Source organism: Propithecus coquereli, unplaced genomic scaffold (assembly GCF_000956105.1).
Source record: "Propithecus coquereli isolate 6110/MARCELLA unplaced genomic scaffold, Pcoq_1.0 Scaffold124, whole genome shotgun sequence".
In the NCBI taxonomy this organism is placed as follows: domain Eukaryota; kingdom Metazoa; phylum Chordata; class Mammalia; order Primates; family Indriidae; genus Propithecus; species Propithecus coquereli.
In genome coordinates this window covers 2,717,510-2,734,096 of record NW_012136525.1, presented here as the reverse complement: position 1 = coordinate 2,734,096, position 16,587 = coordinate 2,717,510, and the positions used below count along the sequence as shown (strand labels likewise).

The 16,587-nt window shown below is 56.7% G+C and overlaps 2 protein-coding genes across 2 annotated transcripts; both read left to right on the top strand.

The window, feature by feature from the left end:
* Positions 1 to 3,420: 3,420 nt before the first annotated feature.
* Positions 3,421 to 8,021, top strand: PTMS (parathymosin). The gene is made up of 5 exons (XM_012637919.1): positions 3,421 to 3,838; positions 6,750 to 6,821; positions 7,014 to 7,092; positions 7,249 to 7,310; positions 7,483 to 8,021. Exons 1-5 carry the CDS (start codon positions 3,794 to 3,796, stop codon positions 7,531 to 7,533), a joined length of 309 nt encoding a protein of 102 aa, XP_012493373.1. The 5' UTR covers positions 3,421 to 3,793; the 3' UTR covers positions 7,534 to 8,021.
* Positions 8,022 to 9,757: 1,736 nt separating this feature from the next.
* On the top strand, positions 9,758 to 15,352 carry LAG3 (lymphocyte-activation gene 3). The gene is made up of 8 exons (XM_012637806.1): positions 9,758 to 9,860; positions 10,334 to 10,481; positions 10,871 to 11,130; positions 11,733 to 11,996; positions 12,386 to 12,661; positions 14,237 to 14,479; positions 14,750 to 14,880; positions 15,170 to 15,352. Exons 1-8 carry the CDS (start codon positions 9,803 to 9,805, stop codon positions 15,350 to 15,352), a joined length of 1,563 nt encoding a protein of 520 aa, XP_012493260.1. The 5' UTR covers positions 9,758 to 9,802.
* The last annotated feature ends 1,235 nt before the right edge of the window (positions 15,353 to 16,587 follow it).

The window sequence follows — 16,587 nt, the reverse complement described above, 5'->3', positions numbered from 1 at the left end:
AGTAGGAGTTCAGTAAAAGTCTGTTGAAATGCAAGAGTTCAAGCTTGATACGGAGGACAAAAAGAAAATGTAATTTTTTTTTTAGTTTAAATCAACTTAGATGTGAGTAGGATATGATGATGGATAGGACTCACTAGACCAGTAGTCATGACGTAAGTAAGGCACATGTGTGTAGTGCGGCACATGAGGAATGTACCTCAGTTTTGTTATGAAGATGATTTCTTATTTTCTTAACACTCCTGGGGGGTAACATACTCGAAAAGAATATGATTAAAGGTAGGATCGTTTAGATCCCTCTCCAGGAGTCCATGTGCTCTCACCTCTCCAGTGACTTGAGTTTTGAAAATATTAAAAAATTTTTCAAAAGCAAAGGAAAAATGGGAGATAGAAAATGAGATCGTGGGAGTGGAATGGGGTAAAAAAGTAAAAGAGGAGTGGAGATGGCCCCACTCTCAGGTTTCTGTCAATAACTAGACCTTCCTTAGTGCTTAACCTACGGGATAAATAGGCACACTGGAAAAATCCAGGAAGCTGGAGAGGGGAAGAATTCTCTAAGAATGAGATGGAAATAATTAGAATTGAACACCTCTCCCACACAGCAGCAAAGTAAATTTCTAGGATGTCAGGCCAGAAGTCATTGTTTCCAGGGGGCTCAGGTCTGCCTTGTTTTCACCTGGTCTCCTTTTTCCCACCTTCAGAAAATGTGTAAGAAGCACAAGTTTCCCCATTCAACTGGTGGGAGAAGTTCTCAATTGGACTGTAGAGGAAGAGAATTCTAGGAATAGGCAAGCCTCCACAAAGCCTCAGAAATAGTTCTACTGAAAGGTGCAAACACAGGCATCTAACACCACTGGCCCCAGGGGCCCTGAGACTAGCCCCCAAACTGTAGGGGCAGGCTCTCAGCATCCCACTCACTCCACAGGCATCCCTGGTCTCACTTCCAGCTTCTTTTCCATGAAGCCAAGACTTCAGGAGACTGATCTGTTGTCCAACCAGATAGGGAAGGCTAAGGGATGCTTCCCCCATGCAGGAAAGAAATTCGATCCAGGCCTCCAGCTTCCTAGATCTTTTCCCTGGGGTCTCTACGGACCCTAGTGTCCAAGTTCTTAGATTCTGAAGGCGCTCCCTTGGGCCTTGGGGCAGGATTCCCACTCTCTGCTTCTCCATCTCCCTGGAATTTTCCACTGCAGCTGCCTCCGCTCCCAGACACCCCTCCCTGGGCAAAATTCCCGGCTCCCTCCGCCTCCCCTTCCCTAATCACACCTCATTCCCACCCCCAGCCCTGAAGCCCAGCCCACAGTCCAGCCCACAGCCCACACTAACCCCGGTGGTGCCAGTTAGAGAAATGGGAGGCCAGGCTCCTTATAGAAGGGTAAGAGGGAGGGTCCCAGTCTCTCTTCAGGCCATGGAGAAGGGACAGTGGCGGGGCTGGTCCCCCGTGGGCCTGGAGTTGGGGGAGTGGCCCTCCTCACATCCCCATATAAGGCAGGGCAAGAAGTTAGGCTTCTGGATTGGTTGATTCAAATGAGCATTCCACCTGGCAACAGGGTTTCTATTGGCTCTCAGGAAAAATAGGAGGAAGGTGGATGGAGGTTGTTGGTGGCGGTGATTGGAGGGGGGAGGGGAGTGGAGGTGACCGGAGTGGGGGGCGGTTACCAGGGCAACAGGGTAAGAGCCCAGCAGGGTGTCCGAGACAGCAGGCGGGGCTGGGAGGTGGAGAACTGGGTAGAGGAAAGGACAGCGGGAGGGAGAGGAAATTTAAGCCTGACCCGCCCGGAGGGAGCGAGACTGGGAGACTTGGGGGGGGGGCCTAACGAAGGAGCCAGAGGGAGATAAATGAGGCAAGAGAGGAGGACAGAGATGGAGACAGTGAGAGACGGCTAAAGACATCAGCCAGTGAGTCAGAGAAACAGCTTGAGAGAGGGAAATGGAAAGATCTCAGAGAAAAGATGGACAGAGTCCGGCAAGGAAAAAACCTGGGTCGGAACCCAAGATTTTTGAGGAAACCAAGACTGAGAAACTGATAGTAGAGTCAGAGAAATTGGGAGGTGTGTACACCAAGGAATCAAAAGATGGTATATTTAACACTCAAAAACAAAATAATGGTAGTGATCAATGAACGTGTTTCTTTTTATTAAGAAAATGAAAATTATAAAAAAGATGAAGAATAATGATAATGACAAATTTGGGAGTGTACACACACCACAGATACCTTTTTCCCAGCCCCAGCCTTCCACCCCAGTCACTTTCCTGACCTTTAATCCACACTCCAGCCCTGTTCCCTCCTGAAATCCCAAGCTTCTCAAAATGACTCCAAGATTCGGAGGTGGAGGGCAAGGAATTGAGGGTGTGTGGAATAGGGTGGGGCTGGAACTCCAGACCTGGACCTGTGTTATATTTGCAAAGAAGGCAAAAATAATCCAGAAAGGCTGGGGAAGATGGCAGCAGAGGAAAGAGAAAAGCAAAGAGAGGGAAACTGTAAAAAAAAATGAGGACATCAAGAGGAGTTGAGGAGCACCAGCTAAGAATATAGGGCCAGGTGACTGACTCAGATAAGACAAGAACAGTGTTGTCCCGGAGAGATAGGGAAAGAGACCCGAGGTGGAAACCGGAGAAGAGGGTGTAGGAGAAGTGATAGAAGAATGAGAGAGATGCGAGATATAAATGGTTGTGAGGGAGGGGTCTGGGTAAGAGGACTGAGGAGGGAAGAAGAGAAATAGAAGGACAGGCAAATAAAAGTGAGGTGCGATAGGCGAATAAGAAAGGTCGAAGGTGGGGAGAGGTGGAAGAGAACCAAAGGAGACCAGGGGGCCTCTGACTACCCTCCCATCCCAGCAAAGAGCCAGGAAGGGAGAAACCCAGCAAGGGTCACAAATGTCAGTCTCGGTAGGAGTGAAGCTCGGCTGCCCTTTCTGCCCTCCCATCCCTTCTCGAGGCCACCCAGAGACTGGATGGAGGATGAGAGGGGAGATCCGGCGTGATGTGGAAGTAGCTCCCCAACCCTCTTCCTCTTCTTTAAGCTTTTGGTTTCCCAAATACCTGCCCTGCCTTTCCATCTGCTACCCCGCCCCACCACTTGGCAAAATCTCAGCGGTTTTTTTGGGGTCAGTAGGATTCTGGCCGCCTCTCCGGTCCGCCCCCGAAAGACAGACTCCACATTCGCAGGCAGTAGGTTAGGCTTAGGAGAGGTGCCTCTGCGCAGGAACCCCACCCCTTCCCACCTCCTCGCCCCACTCCTCTTTCTCCGCGGCCGTCAGTCTCTCCATTTCCCCCTCCCGGTCTTGTCCTCCCGCCCGACTCTCGCTCTCCCTCCCCTCGCTTTCATCCTCCTATCCCCACCTCTCCAACCTCCTCTTTCATCCCCCTCCCCTCTCCTCTCCTCCCCGCTCCCGCCTGCCCCACCCCTGGGAAGCCCCTCCCGTCGGACAGCGCCGCCTTATAAGCGGGTTCCCTTCCCGGGGGCGGCAGCGGCTGGTCGGCGGCAGCTCTGCTGGTGCGGGGGCGGCGAGCCCGGGACCGAACGACCGCGGCCGAGCGAGCCGGCCACCGCCTGCACCGCCCTTCCGCCCGCTCTCCGGACGGCTGCAGCCCTGCGGGTCTCCGCTCCAGACCCACCCCCGCCCCACCCCGCGCGCCTCAGCCGCCTCTTCCAGAGACCCAGCTGCCGAGCGGCCGCCGCCGCCGCCGCCACCGCCACCGCGCCAGGTTCCGGCCGCAGCCACCCTCCACCGTCCAGGGCCCCTCCGTCTCGGCCCCGGGACCTCGGCTCCCCGCCAGCCCCGGCCCCGGCACCATGTCGGAGAAAAGCGTGGAGGCAGCGGCCGAGTTGAGCGCCAAGGTACGGGCGGGGGCGGCGGGGGCCGGACCCCGCGCAGCCCCGGAACCCGCCGCGGTCCTCCGCCCCAGGCCGCCCCGACTGCCCCGCGCGGCCCTCGCGCCCCGGTCCCGGCGGACCCCACTCCGCCCTCCCCCCGCTCCCCAGCCTGGCGCTGCCTACCCGGCTTCGCGCGGCTCCCGCCAGCGCCCTCTAGCTTCCCTGCGCGCACCGCGCCGCGGCGCCCGGCCTCGCCGCTCCGGTCGCCGCCCGGCCCCCGCCGCGGTCCCCACCCCGCCCGGCCCCACCTCGCCCGCCTCTATCCCGGCCGCTTTCCCGTCGGAGCGCTCCGCGTCTCACTTTACGGGCCCCCTCCCCGCGCCCCGTTCCCCTGTCTCGACTTCCAGTCTGACCTCACCTTTCCTCTGCTAAGCGGTTTGAGATCCTCAAGTGTAAACAGGACTCTCCCGGGAGGCTACTCCTCTCGGCCCCTCCCCTCGCGGCCCGATCGTCTCTTGCTTCTCTCCCCGGACGGCTACTGCTCCTCTTTTCTCATTCCCTTCTTTCGGTCCATCTACATCCATTTCCTCTCCTCTGCTGGCTTTCAGCTCTCCTTTCTCTTCATCGCCACCCCCCCACACACACACACACATACACATTTAAAGAATCTCGAATTCCTAAAAATCACAAGAGGGGGGCGGGTTCAGCCTTAGGAAAAGCTGAGCCTGGGCATTGCCTGGCATTGCATGGAGCTGTCCTTGCCCTCGTCAGCTCTGTTCCTGGGCCCCATCCCTTCGCCCTTGCCTCTCTTCTTCCAGCCTTCCTCTAATTTCCCTAGGGAACCTGCAGAGTGTCGCTTTGGGAAATTAATGCGGCCAGGGTTTGGGGGCTGGGAGCCCGATCTTGTGTGTGTGTGTGGGGGGGTGCTGAGGAGCCGTCACACGGGTCTCCCGGAGGCCTGCGAAGTGAAAGCGGGGAGCCAATGGGATCAAAGGCAGTGGGAGAAGGGATGTGTGTGAGATCCGGCAAGGTGTGCCTGTGTGTCCCTCCGGTGGGCTGTGCGGTGGCATGTGACTTCACTGAGTAGGTGTCTTTGTATGTCTGAAATCCAGCGAGCGTGTGGGACTGCCCGTGTCAGTTACATGTGTGCATGTGGAGATGTAGATGTTCTGGAGCCATGTTGTCATTTTGTGAGTGCTGAGTGGCTCCACTGTGCTCTTGTGCTGTCTCAAGAGTGTGTACCAGAATGGCCAAACACCGGGCCATGTGTCTCCAATCGCGCGGGTGCTCCTCTGTAGCTGTCTGTGTGAATTGGTGTCAGCCTGTGTCAGTGCATGTGCCTGTGTTGAGTAAATGAGGCCAGAGGGCTGCTTAGCACAAGACCCAGAGCCTAGGTCACATACCCTCCTGGAAAAGGGATCATGGAAGGACAGTGACCAGAAGGACAGAACAGGGGAGGAGAGGGCCCGGCCCCTTGGACTTTGGTCCCTGGTGTTTTCCCTCCCTCCCTCCCTGCAACAGCCCAGATGGGAAACTCAGGCCATACAAACCTGGTGCTGGGGCCCCCAGAAAAGCTGACAAGCCCCTGGCTCTCCTGGCCCAGGATGTAGGGAAAGGCCCACCAGGTGGTAGAAATGCCATACCAACCTTGTGGCCAAGAAATGAAGACAGTGCGGTAAGATGAAAAAGAAACGTAGCAGGGGCGAGAGAGTGAAGTGTTCTGTGCTCCCTTTAAAGGGAGAAGGGAATTGAGTGCCCTCCCTCACTAGGCCTGCCATTTTGCACCAAGTCCCTCTCCTATCCCCGATCCCGTTCTAGAAAGGACACCCCCCTACTCAAACAAAACTTTCATCTGCGTGGAATCAGATACACAGAGTTGCACACCAACGCCAGATCCGATCACACAAGGACACCTACAGTGCTGCTCTGTGCCTGCCAAGGGATGGGATGGGGGGAGGACGGGAATCTGAATTGGAAGGCTGGTGTGGTGGTGTCCAGAGAGGGCTCTCATATGGGCATCTCCCTTTGCCATATCAGAATAGGAGGACATCAAGGGCATGCCTGCTGGGATCCTGGGGTGAAGGAGATAAGGGGTAGTGTGGCAGGAAGGTCCTCTAGACAGGTGCCTCCCCCATCTACATTCCCATCCCACCCCAGAGACAGACCCTGTGTGTTGCTCTCTTCATCTACCATGTCTGATACTCTTTCCCTTCCATGTTCCCTTTTTCCTACTTTACCTTCATTTCACTGGAAATGGCTACTTTTACTCCACTACACGAATGCATGTACCACAGGAGGTAGGGAGGAAGAAACTACTTGAACTGTTTTAGGGTTGGGAAGGGGGTGCCGGGAATATGCGAAGGTGCTCTCCCTATCCTGTAGTATTTGTCCAAGTGGAGCATGAGGATTAGGGAGACACAGACCAGGAGAAACAAAGGCCCTAGAAGCTGAAGGGGAAGCTGGGAGGGATGCCCAGGAGAGAGAGTACTCAGGAAAAGGCCCCAGAGGTAGACAAAAGGCAGAGCTGGCTGGTGGGCACTGGGCAGTGGGGGGGCAGGTGGAGGGACATGGAGAGGGGGTGGGGCACTGAGCTGCCAGCAGATGGAAGGGATTTGCTTTGCTGAGCTGAACTCTTCAGCCAGTGAGGTTTGGGAGAACTTGGAGGGGGTGGGGATCAGTTCTCCCCTGCTGCTGCTCCTCTTTCTTATCACTTCCCCACCTTGCTTGGGTCTTGGGGAAGGTGTGTCTAGTCTCAGCCCCTTTGTGGCCCTAATGTAAGGACCCTGACACCTCTGTTCTGTCTCTAAGCTGTGGCCACCTTCTCTGTTTCACACTCCTCGAAGCTCACTGCAGTGAGGGAGAACCGGGCTGAGGGGACGTAAGAGCCACACACCTTTTGTGGTGAGAGAAAAGGTGACCTCTTTCTCCCTTACAGGACCTGAAGGAGAAGAAGGAGAAGGTGGAGGAAAAGGCAAGCCGGAAAGAGCGGAAGAAAGAAGTGGTGGAGGTGTGGAGGGGTCGGGGGGAGAGGATCCCACCTGCCCTAGCAGTTTCCCCTCCAGTTACCTTCGGGGGGCCTGGGCCCTGCCTCCCTGAGCCCTGCCGTCCTCACAGCCCGACCCTGGGGCCCTCCCAAGTCCTCTGGTGGTGTTGCCAGGGAGCTGCAGCCTGAGGGCGCTTCTTCTCCTGGTCCCCACAGGAGGAGGAGAACGGAGCTGAGGAGGAAGAAGAAGAAACTGCCGAGGATGGAGAGGAGGAGGATGAAGGGGAGGAAGAAGGTGGGGAGGGGCAGGGAGGCCGGGCTGGAAAAGTACAGGCTTAAAGGCTCAGAGTCAGGGTGGGTTCAAAGACCAGAAGCCGGGCTGAGGGCAACCACAGGGGGTCTCTGCAGGAGCTTCCTGCCCTTCCCCAATCACCCATTTCTGGCTCCTCAGATGAGGAAGAAGAAGAAGAGGATGACGAAGGGCCCGCGCTGAAGAGAGCTGCTGAAGAGGAGGTTTGGGCTGGGTTGCGGGGCCTGAGGGGCTGTCAGGGATGCAGCAGGGGCCGGGAGCCCTTTGGATTTGGACCCAGATCCCTGTGGTGGCACTGGGTGGTGGCTGGCAGGGGCGCGACAGGGGACAGTCTCCTCCCCATTTTATACTACCCTACTGTTTTCCTCTCCACAGGATGAAGCGGATCCCAAGCGGCAGAAGACAGAAAATGGGGCATCGGCATGAGCCCCCTGCCAACGGGCTGGGGGTGGGAGGCCCCTCAGGGCCTGGAGGTGGGGGTGGGAACAGACAAGTGCAGCCACTCTTCACCTGGCTCCTGCCCTGGGCCCTCACCAGAGGTGCCACCCTCTTCTTCCTCCCCAGCCTTCTCATTTCTGCCTCTCCACCCTCACTCTGCCGTCGTCCACCTCCTGACCTGCTCCATCTGACTCCCCAGCTGGTCCCTGTTGCTCCTCTCTCTCTTTTGCTCTCTTCCCCCCTCCCCCACCAGTCCCACCCCTCCTCCAGAGGCCTCCCCCCTAACCTCTGCATCCCCCAGCCTCATGCCCTGCCCCATCCTCTCCTGCCTGATCCCGGGTCTCCCTCAGATCCCCTCCTCTCAGACAGCGCCAGGCCGGGGTAGGGCCGGGGTTGGGGCCGAGCCCCACAGCTGCCCCCCTCCCCTCCCCTTTTTGTATAATTTAATAAAGAAACGGTCGCGCTTCTGTTTTTAACCTGTCTCCTGCTTTCCCGGGGTCCAGTCAGTGCAAATAAAGGGTAGAGAGGGAGGAGGGTGGCTGACCTTACACTCTGTCAGGACCCTTCCCATTGGAACAAAAGTAGCAGCACACTACCACCGGTGACTCCACGAAAACACGATCAGTCCTCCAGGGGTGCACCAGAGCCCAGCTCTTCTTCTGAAAGCTGACTTATGTCCTGTTTTGGATTCTTGGGGATGCTCCTCCCCAGCAATACACACTTCCCTGCTAACCCACACAAGACCTAGACACTGCTGAGCCCAGTGGAAAGCCACCAGCTCTATTGTGCTGAACCAGGCACACAGAAACAGGAAGTCCCGCCCCTGGACTGGGAGAGGGCTTATAGGCCTGGGTCTCAGCCTCCTGGGATGCCCTCTGTCTGGCAAGGAGGAGGTGAGCTCCAGTCATGGTCATGTAGGGGAGAACTCCAGGGCTTGTTGTGATTCTCGGGTCTGTTGCATGTTCTTGTCACCTTCCCTCCAAACCTCCCAGGGTGCCTGGTCTGGGCTGGGGCAAGAGTTATCTGCCTCTGTCAGTCTCAGGCTTCCTTCCCTAGTCCCTCTGCTTCAGTTTTTCTTGAATTCAATTTGCATTGCAGGATTCCTGCATTTCTCCATCTACATATGACCCTTGTCCTATCCTCTTAGTTCAGAACCTCTGGATTGGGGGAAGCACAGGGGTCTGAGCTGGGAGGGAGTGGGGTTGACTCACTGACAATACCATTCTTCCCAGGAGACACCTGAGACTCATACAAGGTCAGGACTACACACACACACACACACACACACACAGTTTTTATCTTCACATTCCCTAACCTTGGCAAATTATTTCATCTCTTTGAGCCTCAGTTTCCTCACCTGTACAATGGAGGAAAATACTAGATTTCATGAGTTACTATATGTGAAGCCTCCAATACAGTGCCTAATGCATAATGAAGGCTCCATACAATATAGCTATTCTTCCCTCCCACCCACTTGGCATGCTCATCCCCAGACCTACCGTGTTTTAGGTTGCAGTGAAGCTTACTGTCCACCTTGTTACCTGGAGACGTTGTATGGATGGATGGGTCGGGGACAAGTCTGCAGGGCTGATGGAGTTCTGAGAGATTAAGGGCAGGAGATAAGTACCAAGGAAAGAGCGTGCTGAGAAAAAAGTGTGAATACCGACTGAGAGGCAGCTTAGAGATGGGCAAGAGGGTTGCTCCAGGAGAGCTGGTTGGTGGAGGAGGGCAGAAGGCACATGGATGGGGGAGGGGGCGGTGGGGAGACCCAGAGCTGAGGAAGTAAACAAGGGGAGCGCCACCACAGAGGTGGAGGGTGATGCTGCTGGGAATCAACCCCCTCAGACTTTCCACTGCGAAGCGAAACCGTGAGCCCTGGGGTGTGGGGGGCGGCGAAGAGGAGGGGAAGTGGGGAAGGTGGAAGGAAAGCAGAAGGACAGGGGCGAGGGCCCGGGAGCAGCAGAACAGCAGGCATCCCAGCTGACAGCCAACCTGACAGCCACTGTGCCTCCACTCTGCTCTCTGCCGCTGCCCTGCCCATTCCCTGGGACACCCCATCCCCACCAGGCTGCCTGGTCTGATCAGCTTTGCCCTGGATTCCAGCCTCTGATCATTGTCCCTCCCCACCCTCTCTCCTGGCCTCCCCCTGTCTCCCTTCCTCCACCTCCCTCTCTGCAGAACTTCTCTTTTGTTCCCCTCCTTCCTTTTCTGACCTCCTCATTTCGGAGGGCTCAGCGTGGCCCAGGCCATAGGAGAAATGTGGGAGGCTCAGTTCCTGGGCTTGCTGCTTCTGCAACTGCTGTGGGTGGCTCCAGGTAAGGTGGGGATGGTGGGAAGGATTGACCTCCAGACCTGTAGGAGGGGACAGCCGGGATCTCTCTATGGCCTCAAAGATCCTGAGGTCCTTAGTTGGCTGTGGTAGCATGCACCTGAGTCCCAGCTACTCAGGAGGCTGAGGCAGGAGGATGGCTTGAGCCCAGGCAGTGAGCTATGATGGTGCCACTGCACTCTAGCCTGGGCAACAGAGTGAGACTTTGTCTCTGAAAAAACAAAAACAAAAACAAAAAAACCCCCACCTCCTAAGGTCCTTAGCTCTGTGGTGGCTCCTTCTAACTCCTTTCCTGGGGGCAGTCCTTCCACCCCCAAAGCCTCTCTTGGGTTTCCTCCTTGTCAGAGAAGGGGTAGAAAACCAAGCTCTTCCTCCACCGTGTCCCTCTCTCAGGAAACACTCAGGCTCCTTCTCTAATCCTAAAGGCCCCTCCCCTTGGCCTCTCTTTTGCTCCCCCAGTGGAAGCTCCAGGGCCTGGGGCAGAGGTGCCGGTGGTGTGGGCACAGGAGGGGGCTCCTGCCCAGCTCCCCTGCAGCCCTACACCCCCCCTCCAGGATGTCAGCCTTCTGCGAAGAGGAGTGGTCACTTGGCATCATCAGCCAGACAGGTATGTGCCCCAAACTTGGGCAACAGGACCTCTGAATCCAGCACCAATGGCAACCAGACTCAACCCAACACCCAAGCCAGCCTTCTGTCCCCTACCCTCAGGTGTCAGTCCCTTTGAAGCCAGTGACTCAACCCCCCCAGAACCCTCCTGCCCTTCCTCCGCAGACTGCCCCCCACCTGCACCCCACGTATGCCCGACTCTCCGACTCTCCAGTAATGGATGGAGCGGGCCCCAAGCCAACCAGGGAGCGTCAGGGGCGAGGGGACGGTTGCGGGGTGGGTCAGGAGGTCTCCTGGGGAGGGCGTCCTCATCCTCAAAGGGTGGCTGACTGCATCTTCTGGGGCTCGTTCCCCCTGGAGCTTCTCAATTCCATTCTGTCTCCCGCGCAGCGGCCCGCCAGCCCCGGGCTCTCGCCCGGCAGCTCCCTCCAGCTACACGGTGCTGAGCGTGGCTCCCGGAGGCCTGCGCAGCGGGAGGCTGCCCCTGCAGCCCAGCGTCCAGCTGGAGGAGCGCGGCCTCCAGCGCGGGGACTTCTCCCTGTGGCTGCGCCCAGCGCGGCGCGCCGACGCCGGCGAGTACCGCGCCACCGTGCGCCTCGGGGACCGCGCCCTCGTCTGCCGCCTCCGTCTGCGCGTGGGCCAGGCCTCGAGTAGGTGGGGCGGGACGAGGGACGAGGGGCCAGGGGCTGGGAGGAGGGCCCGGTTCCCCGCCGCCCCGAGGCAGGAAGGGCTGGGACAGATGCTGCGAGAGCCCCCAGAGGGTAGAGGAAGCGGTGGGGAGCCTGACGGAGGGGAAGGTGCCCCCAAGGACGAAGAATGTGTACGGGAGGAGGGCCCTGTGGAGAGATTGTGTCACCCCCTGAGCTCCCCTTCCCCCTGCCCCCACTGCGGGAGTGCCCTGGTGGAGGTGGGGAGGCACTTCTGCGGGGGCAGGCAGTGCGTGCCGGGCTAGAGTGATTCATTTCAGACATCTGTAGCTCAGAGGTGGGCTTAGTGGGGATCTCTTGCTAGGCCTGGAGAAGGGGGAGGGTAGATGATGCCAAGCCAAATTGAGGTGGGGGCAGAGGAAAGTAGTGCCGGGTACTCTGGAGTTCCACTTTAAGCACCTCCGAGTGTCAAGCACTGAGCTAGGTGGAGGGGAGACAAATCTAAAGTAAGGTCCCTGTTTCCAGGAGCTTCCAGCTCGGTTGGCTTGCTGTGTTGGGAATGTGTTTCCAGTAGGGCTGATCAAGTCCTCTTTATCCTTGTACAGTGACTGCCAGCCCCTCAGGGTCTCTCAGGACCTCCAACTGGGTCATTTTGAACTGCTCCTTCACCCGCCCTGACCGTCCAGCCTCTGTGCACTGGTTCCGGGGCCAGGGCCGAGTCCCTGTCCAGGAGTCCCCGCATCACCACTTAGCCGAAAGCTTCCTCTTCCTGCCCAAAGTCGGCCCCCTGGACTCTGGGCCCTGGGGCTGCATCCTCACCTACAGAGATGGCTTCAATGTCTCCATCATGTACAACCTCACTGTTCTGGGTAACTCCTCCACTCTGCCTTCACAATTGACCACAACCCCTTCCTGCCCCCTGTCACCTCCCCTGACTTCTGGGTCCCCAAACCAGATTCTCAGCAGCTAGTGCTGCCTGTCATTAATTGCTCTGGGCCTGTCTGACCCCTTTCAGCTGCCCTCTCCCCTTCCAGCTTTTCCCCTGGCCTCCCAGCCTCACTGTCTCCCGCTCCCACTGGCCCAGCCCACTTTCTGGGTTTCTGAGTATCTTTGGTTCATCCACCTTATTCTGCTCCTTAGCACTCTTCAGAGCCAGACCACCTCCTTCACTCTTCTGCCTCCCTCCCCTGCAGTCCCAGGCTCCAACCCCACTGCACCCCCACCCCAGCTTTAACTTTGCATTCTCTTTTCTCTGCAGGCCTGGAGCCCCTGGCCCCCTTGACAGTGTACGCTGCAGCAGGTTCCACAGTGGAGCTGCCCTGCCGCCTGTCTCCTGGTGTGGGGACCCGGGCTTCCCTCACTGCCAAGTGGGCCCCTCCTGGGGGAGGCCCTGACCTCCTGGTGGCTGGAGACAATGGCAACTTTACCCTTCGACTGGAGGCTGTGAGCCAGGCCCAGGCTGGGACCTACAACTGCTGCATCCATCTGCAGGGACAGCAGCTCACTGCCAGTGTCACTTTGGCAGTCATTACAGGTCAGCTCCAGGTGGGAAAGGAATAGCTCCCATCCCAGGGGAGCAAGGTCAGGGAGGGACAACTGGCTGGGCCATGACTGGGCAAATCTACTCCATGATGCCAGGCCACTGAGCACAAGTTCCAGAGGCTGCCCGTTGCGTTCTCCTCTTTTCTCACCCCCATTATAAACAACTGAAACTGAAAATCTCCCCTTGAGTCACAACGTAAATGTTCCACTGTTCTCTCCGGGACTCCCCTGCTCTGAATTGGCTGGAAGGTCTGGAAAGTTAGAAGGAGAGGTGACAAAAATTTGAATGGTTCAAGAAAGGTGGAATATATTTGTAGAATCTTTGTCTACTTTGGGGCCAGAGCTTGGGTTAAAGTTGCAGGAAGTGGCCTAGATTTGGGAGGAGTTAAATAAATCAGTCCCGTGGTCAGCAAATATTTACTGAGCAAGGGTTTTCCAAGACAGTATAAAACAAATACGGAAACAAGAATAGTCAGAAAGTATGTGTTGAATGATTGGTAACTGTCAGCCATGACAGATTAGCCATGTCTGCAGCACTCACCTGTGGCCACTAAATAGTAACACCACATGGTAGGTGCTTAATAATGTATATCGAATGAATAAATGAACATGCTAACAGATGATACATCTCCTGAGGGCCAATCCTGAATTTCTACCCACTTTCTGGATAGCTCTACCTAGATATTATGCCACCCCTCAGCCTCACCCTGAACCCTGTCTTTTCCTCACACCAATCCCGTCAGTAAGTAACTCCGTGGGTATCCCACTGACCCTGAAACCTGGCCTCCCCATCCTCACATCAGCTCAGTCACCACAACCCACCAGTTCTCTCAGTCCAGTGACTTCTTGAGGGTCAACTGCTCCGTGTACAACAACTCTATGGAAGAGATGTTGTTACCCCTGTTTTAGGGAGAAGCAACTTTCTCAAAGTCACACAGCTGGGCAATGCCAGACTCAGGGTCTGCACTCAGGTGTCTCTGTCACCAAATCTTCACTCTCCCCGTACACCACTCTCAGTCAGATCAAGGCCCTGCACCCTTTGTCTCCTCCCACCCACCTATTTCTCACTCTACAACTTCGAGAATGTTCTGTCTCTACACCAGTGGGTCAGTTCACTGTTCTATACTTTCAGAAAGTGGGATAAATTCATTCAGGGGGCACCGCAAGGCAGACGCACTGGTGCGAACCATGTGATGGGAGTGGGAAAATTGTGAGGTAGATTGGGGCCAACGCATCTGACCGATATTGAGGGTTCTGGGCATTTGCGTAGAAAGGAAGGTAAAAGAAGCTGAAATAGTATTTCTTATGTGGCCCTTCAGGGCCAGTTTGAGTGTGAACAATGTCCTAAAGGCAACAGGGAGCCCAGAAAGTTTTTGAGCAGGGGAGGGAGCTGACCAGAGCATTGTCTTGGTAAGATTAATTTGGCCATGACCCCTGATGCCCTCCCCCCAACCCCACCCAATCGGAACCCAAGTGAGTGCAGGGTGATTGAGACCAGGGATTGAACCTGTGCCACCAAGCAAGGGGGCTGGAACCCCAAAAGATCTCTTCCTTCTAATTTTTTCAGTGACTCCCAAATCCCTTGGGCCACCTGGCTCCCCGGGGAAGCTGCTTTGTGAGGTGACTCCAGCATCTGGACAAGAGCGCTTTGTGTGGCAGCCCCTGGACAACCCGTCCTGGGGGAGCTCCTCAGGACCCTGGCTGGATGTGCAGGAGGCCGGGCTCCATTCCCAGTCCTGGCAATGCCAGCTGTACCCAGGGGAGAGGCTCCTAGGAGCAGCGGTGTACTTGCCAGAGCTGTCTAGCCCAGGTCTGAGGCCCCAGTGTGTCACAGCCCCAGCTCCAGAGCAATCACCTTGATCCCCTTTCCAGAACACCCCCCACCAGCCCCCATCCCAGTGCTTTTCTTTCCAGTCAGGGACCTGACCTTGAGCCCTTGTCTAGGACTGACCCGCTTCTACCACTAATTAGCTGAATGACCCTGGACAAGTCCCTTAAACTCTCTGGACCCCACTGCGTGTATAAAGTGTGAGGAGGTAGCAGCCCTGACCCTGTGCCTAATCCTGTACTTTCTTCATAGGTGCCCAGCACTCTGGCAGAGTGCCAGGTACCCTCCACACAGGTCACCTCCCTCTCTTTCTTGTCCTGGGTATCCTGTGTCCACTCCTTTTGGCGACTGGAGCCTTTGGCTTTCATCTTCGGCGAAGGCCGGTAAGCCAGGGACACGTGCTTCCCCAGCTGCCTGCCCCTCTTCTCGATCCCCAGAGTGCTGTCTGGCACCCTTCCTCAGGAAGATGACCAACGGGGATCCTGGACTTGCCTTCAGAGTGTCCCTCTTCATAAGCCTCTCACTCCAGGGACCCCGTGTGCAGGCGGGAGGCTTGAAGGGGCTGAGAGAAGGCCGGGACCAATGGGGAGGTCAGGAGGGCTGAGAAAAAACAGATGCACTCAGCGTCCTTCCTCCTCCCACCTCCGTCTCTCTCTGCATCTCTTCCCACAGTGGCGACCAAGAAGATTTTCTGCCTTAGAAGATGGGATTCACCCTCCTCATGCTGAGAGCAAGTTAGAGGGGCTGGAGCAAGAACCGGAGCCTGAGGCTGAGCCCGAGGCCGAGCTGGAGTCGGAGCCAGAACCGGAGCCGGAGCCGGAGCCGGAGCCGGAGCCGGAGCTGGAGCCGCTCTGACCTGAAGCTTAAACAGCCAGCAGATCTCAGCAGTTCAGTCCAAATAAACTCCCTGTCAGCAGCAAGCCTGAGTCTGACTTGTTCTTGTCCAGTGAAGGTTCCTGTCTCTCCCCAGCCTCTGGGGGCTCCCTTCTCCCACTCTAGCCTCCTAACCTACTTTCCCCAGCCAATCTCCCTCATCTTCCCCTTTTCTGTTTCTGACCGCTTTGTTTCTTCCTTGGTGTGTGTGTGTGTGTGTGTCTCCCCTGGGCAATCATTTTTCTGAAGCTCCAAAAATGCCTCGCCCCTTACCTCCGCAGCCCCCTCCTCCGTCTCCACCCACGGCGTGCTGGCTGCCCTGGTTTCCTTTATATTTTTGTCCCTCTGGCCCACCCCACTCCACGCTCCGCTGCACTTCAGCACTTGCCCTCGGCCCCCTGGCGGCAGCAGGTGCGCACACATGCCGGCATGCACGTGTGCACACACACACATGCACGCACAGCACACGGAGCCCTGCCATGCTAGGTCCTCCAGGAGATCCGGCAGCCAGTTGAGGTGCCTACCTCTGCCCCAGCCCCCACGTTCCTCAGTCCTCGGTGACTTTTCTGGTCCCAGACATGAGAACACACTGCCACCCAGTGGTCACTGCTTGTCACACCCCAGCGAAGGTCACTGGGTTAGCTGTGCCAGGCTCAAGGAAATTTAACACTGCAGTGGACAAGGTGGAGCACAGAGTGCGGTGTGTGTGGGCAGTGCCTTTGCACACTCTGTGTGCAGTGTATGAGTGTGCACCCAGTGGCTATCACATGTCCTGTGCACCCTTCAGGACAGGGCTGAACAATGCATGCCTCAGTAGATACAGCCCTGGCCCTGGCAAGGTTATGATCCAAGTGTGGCAAAGGGGAGCACTGTGAACAAAGGCCTAGGCGAGAACAGCCAGCCTGGCTGTTGCTGCAGTTGTGGGAGCCAGGAGCCCTAGCTTCTCATTCCAGCTCTGCTGATGCAAACGTAGCCAATCTCCCTGAGCCTCAGTTTTCTCACCTGTCTAGTGGGATAATGATAATAATCCACTAAAAGGGGTTGTTGCACATATCAGATAATAAAAACGCTTTGGCAATGTGTGGCGTACTGGTCTGATTACCCATTAGTGAAGGAAGAAGCAGCCTGCTCTGGTCATGCTAATAATGATATTAAAGACCCCGAGCCCACCTGTGCCCCTCTCTGTCTGCCTCTCATGGAGTGGGGATCCACCTGGG

What these genes read in the sequence shown, in the direction of transcription:
- PTMS (XM_012637919.1), top strand. Translation starts at nt 3,794, where the DNA reads ATGTCGGAGAAAAGCGTGGAGGCAGCGGCCGAGTTGAGCGCCAAG. An exon ending in CGGCCGAGTTGAGCGCCAAG is followed by an intron (nt 3,839 to 6,749) that starts GTACGGGCGGGG and finishes TCTCCCTTACAG; the next exon opens with GACCTGAAGGAGAAGAAGGA. An exon ending in GGAAGAAAGAAGTGGTGGAG is followed by an intron (nt 6,822 to 7,013) that starts GTGTGGAGGGGT and finishes TGGTCCCCACAG; the next exon opens with GAGGAGGAGAACGGAGCTGA.
- LAG3 (XM_012637806.1), top strand. Translation starts at nt 9,803, where the DNA reads ATGTGGGAGGCTCAGTTCCTGGGCTTGCTGCTTCTGCAACTGCTGTGG. An exon ending in GCGCGTGGGCCAGGCCTCGA is followed by an intron (nt 11,131 to 11,732) that starts GTAGGTGGGGCG and finishes ATCCTTGTACAG; the next exon opens with TGACTGCCAGCCCCTCAGGG. An exon ending in GTACAACCTCACTGTTCTGG is followed by an intron (nt 11,997 to 12,385) that starts GTAACTCCTCCA and finishes TTTTCTCTGCAG; the next exon opens with GCCTGGAGCCCCTGGCCCCC.